General features: G+C 41.1%; 1 protein-coding gene across 1 annotated transcript; it reads right to left on the bottom strand.

Annotated features, from left to right (window-relative positions):
- Positions 1-2,810: 2,810 nt before the first annotated feature.
- On the bottom strand, positions 2,811-3,413 carry LOC114694799 (transmembrane emp24 domain-containing protein 2-like). Its single transcript, XM_037196916.1, has one exon. It carries the CDS (start codon positions 3,411-3,413, stop codon positions 2,811-2,813), a length of 603 nt encoding a protein of 200 aa, XP_037052811.1.
- Between the last annotated feature and the right edge of the window lie 735 nt (positions 3,414-4,148).

The following is a 4,148-nucleotide window of genomic DNA, read 5'->3' as shown; positions in this document are numbered from 1 at the left end:
TGTTTCTAGGAATATAATTATTTATAAATATGAGGCCTATTGAAACAACTACCACCATATGGATCCTAAATATTGAAAAACACTTCTATAAAACAAATCTACTAATTCTAAATGTTGGATGTGACAAACTCAGTGTTCTTATGCGATCAATTTTCCTTGTTACATGAATATAAAATCTTTTAGCAAAGAGCTTTCCAATGCCAGAGCACCTGGTGTGTATAATGTAAATGAGCAGTAGATCCATCTAAGAGTTCCAGGCTTGTAGCTTCTAAAACAGTTTGTTAGGGTCTGAGGAGTCTGCTATTTATAGAATTCCCTCTTTTTTTTACTGTTTCTTATATTCAGTGCACCTTGCAAACACCGTCTTTCCATGCATGTGCTAGGATATATGGAAAAGGTTGGGAACACTGCTTTAGTTACATATTTTCTTGTTGTTTGTTTTATCTCCTGTATTGCCATGCTTGGTTTATAAAATTCTTTTGCTCTTTTTACTTGAAAGGATGGCTAGGTTGCTTAGAATAGAAATTTAGACAATGAGAAAGAGAAAATAAGGCTTTCTGTAACTCTGTGAATTTTATCCCTTCAGGGAGATGTTATTGTTAAATGAAATTTTATTGTCATAGCTTGATTAATAGACAAGTTAATGTAGTGGTAGGGTTAAAATATACAAACAATGAGTGTCAATACCTAGCACATGTATTTTCAAACTGAACTTCATGTTTTAAAACAAATCTTAGAGTTGATTTTATCATGGCTTTTTCAAATATACAAGTGAATGCCTAGGTTATATTACAACTTACACATTTGGGGATGTAGCTTTTCCCTAGCATCAGCCTCTGGCATCCACACCCAAATGTGTGAACACAGACATTATTACACACACATACCAGTTCTACTCTGTACCTGTCTTTCCTGTACATAAGACATACATATTATCATTTCCTTTACACATGCCTAAATAGGATAATAAATTGAGATGTTGCCTGTGTGTGAAAGTTGGAATGAATGTCTGAGAGCACTTGATCCTTTGGCAGTGGATCATGATGTGAGGACATTCTGAATGGGGTATAAGTATACTATACTATACTATACTATACTATAAGTTGTATAGTCTGAATTTTCTCTCTAGTTCAGAAATTAGTTCAGTGGGTATTTAATTTGATAGTCTGAGTGCTTGGACAATGCAAAATGTCCTTGCACTCCAAAGGACTTTAATGGCAAGGAGAAGATGATCTTTGAGAAATCAGCACATCGTGTCAAATTTCTCTTATCAAATATAGTTATTCTACAGTTCTTTTAAAGCTATCTTTTTTTGTTTTGTTTTGTTTTTTTAAAAAGAATTGTTTATTTATTGAACCTGGGGCATATTAGATACACAACCAATTTTAAATTTACATCTTTTAATTAAATTCTGAAGTGTTTTCACACACACACACACACACACACACAAAAAAAAAAAAAAAAAAAAATTGGCATGCAGCAGCTGCCCTATGGTGAAAGAGTCACCTTACCAACAGGTCATCCAGGGTTGAAAATTTTTTTGTCCTGAACATGAAAACCTATAACAAATTTAAATTAATTTTACAAAACTTGTTACTTGTAGTTTTCCCTTTGCAAGATCCAAAAAGGAAAATAAAATATCCAGGTAGCTATCAGACATCAGTCACCACATAATCCTGGATCGCCCACACCCAAAGCAGAGCGACTTTCATTAAATTCATCATCAGAGAGATTTTCTATAAACAAAACTGACATGTGCCAAAAAAAGAAAGACACCAGAGGACCAACAGAACCCTAGTGCTGACACTGAAGACTAGGACTCCAAGGCCACTGACTAAAAGGTGGACAGTGGCTGCCTATCACTGCAAGCCATCCAAGAGGCTTAACCCTTTGGCATGAGAAACGCAGGCTCCCCTCGAGCAAATGCGCTCTTCCTAAGTGCGACAATGGACAGAGTGTGCGGCACAGAAGAGAGAGCAGTCTGTCCCACACCCAGACACTGGCTTCAACAGACTCCTAAGCTGTCGGCTGCTTGTGTCAAGTCGAATAGAGGTGATTCAGTTCTAACCTTCAATACAAAACTTTGAGGGGGAGTGTTGGGATGAGTCTAGTTTAAAGCAAACTCAAGAAAATCCGAGTGCCCACATGGTAACTTACCCCAGTCAGGTCGCTCTGCCCTGCGGCTGGTCAGAAGGGTCAAGATTCAGTCTACTGTTGCTGTAAGGACTCAACAAAATGAACTTCTGTAATGAACACAGATGAGGGACTCCTGAGAAGGCAGTCAGGCTGTGGGCTACTTCCTGAACAAACTGCATTTTATTATGAAAACTGAAGGTGAAAACATAATAAAGACCATAGTCCCATACAGCATTAACAGCCTCTGAACTCTTGGAAGGACCTGTACAATGGGGCAGCATTCAAGTAAGAACTACAGGCCAATCAATGTCAAATTTTCACTCTAACTTTCCTAAACAGGTTTTCCCCAACACCCATTAATCACAAAGAAACATAAGTCATGAACATTCAGAAAATAAAAATGTATAAACTAAAGCCGGGCGGTGGTGGCGCACGCCTTTAATCCCAGCACTCGGAAGGCAGAGCCAGGCGGATCTCTGTGAGTTCGAGGCCAACCTGGGCTACCAAGTGAGTTCCAAGAAAGGCGCAAAGCTGCACAGAGAAACCCTGTCTCGAAAAACCAAAGAAAAGAAAAAAGAAAAAGAAAAAAAAATGTATAAACTAATGACATTATTATGACCAAGGTGTTTGGTAAACAAGTTGATTGTGAATTTGGGATCAACAGGAAAAGGCCTTTAAAACAGCCCTCCGGACTTCAAAAAAAAAAATCTCTTCAGGTAGTAGATCTGCCCCAATGTCATGGCAACTAGAACAAGAGCTTCGAAGAAGGACCAAAGGACCACTCTGCTGTTTGTGTTGTCGTTGATGGCTCTGTGTATTCTCTCCCGGACTTCCATGTACTCCTGTTCGTGCTTCACAGCCATCATGGCCACTGCCAGCTCATTAATCATTTCTTCTAGCTTGTTTTGATGAGCTTCTGTCTCCATGTCTTGTCCTTTGGGAGCCTCCCCAGTGGCAATGGTGAACATGACTATCTTTGGAGTCATGGTAGACATCCTATTACTAAAGCACAACTTGTATGTCCCATCCATGTGGGCTGCAAACGTGTACTTCCCGCTGGACTCTCGGTCTCCTTTATAGATGCCTTTGTTATCTGGTCCTGTGATCTCCACGTCGATATCCAGGAAGTCGCCCTCCGCCACCTCGAAGATGAGGCCCATCTTGGTGCCCAAGGTGACCTGCTCGAAGAAGCACTCCTCGGCGTGCGCGTCGATGCTGACAAAGTAGCCCGAGGCCGTGGCCAGCAGCGTGGCCAGCAGCACCAACAGCTTCACCATGGTGCGGCACGGGCCGGAGCCCGGATGCAGACTACAGCCTCCAGAGCCGCCACCTCTGCGGCCTCAGCCGCTGCCCGGTATCTTTTTTTTTTTTTTTTTTTGCTTGGAATTTAGTCTTATTCTCTTTTTTACGCATTGAATTTCTTCTTGGGCAACTTAATATATGCATATAATGTATTCTGTTTGTTCCAATCCCTGGCAGTCCCACTTTTTCCCTACAGAACTCATTTCCACATCCATGTCTTTTTGTTTTATTTTGTGACTGAATTTAACTAGGGCCAGATGTGTGACCACAGGTTTGATGTTTCCACTGGATTTGGGAGTGCTTATCTAAGGGCACACACCAGAAGACAGTAACTTCCCGCTCCTAGACTCTGCCAGTTTGCCAGTAGTTCAGCATCAAGGTTTGCAGCCCAGGAGGCCTTCCCTCGTCCTTGTGATGCTGACAGGGCCAGCCTTGGCCAGGCCCATTGCAGATCACTAGAGCTGCCGTGGTTTGTGGTTGCAGTGGCTGGTGCTGTGCCTGGATGGCACTTTACAGCCTTCTCACTTTCTTCTGGCTCTCGTATCCTTTCGGTCTTCTCCTCTCCAGTGTTCCTATAGACTTAGAGGGGTAGTATAGATATATTCTTTAGAACTGAGCTCTCAAATATTTATATTTCTGTTTCAATCACATTTTTTATGACTCATTATTTTCTCCATGTGCTGTTTATCGAGAAATCCCACGAATTAGAC

The sequence above is a fragment of the Peromyscus leucopus genome, chromosome 19, assembly GCF_004664715.2.
Source record: "Peromyscus leucopus breed LL Stock chromosome 19, UCI_PerLeu_2.1, whole genome shotgun sequence".
NCBI classification, from domain to species: Eukaryota; Metazoa; Chordata; class Mammalia; order Rodentia; family Cricetidae; genus Peromyscus; species Peromyscus leucopus.
The sequence above is the reverse complement of the archived record's forward strand: the minus strand, read 5'-3'. Positions and strand labels throughout refer to the sequence as shown.

Bases quoted from the DNA above. Each gene is read 5' to 3' on its own strand.
- LOC114694799 (XM_037196916.1), bottom strand. From the start codon at position 3,413: ATGGTGAAGCTGTTGGTGCTGCTGGCCACGCTGCTGGCCACGGCCTCG.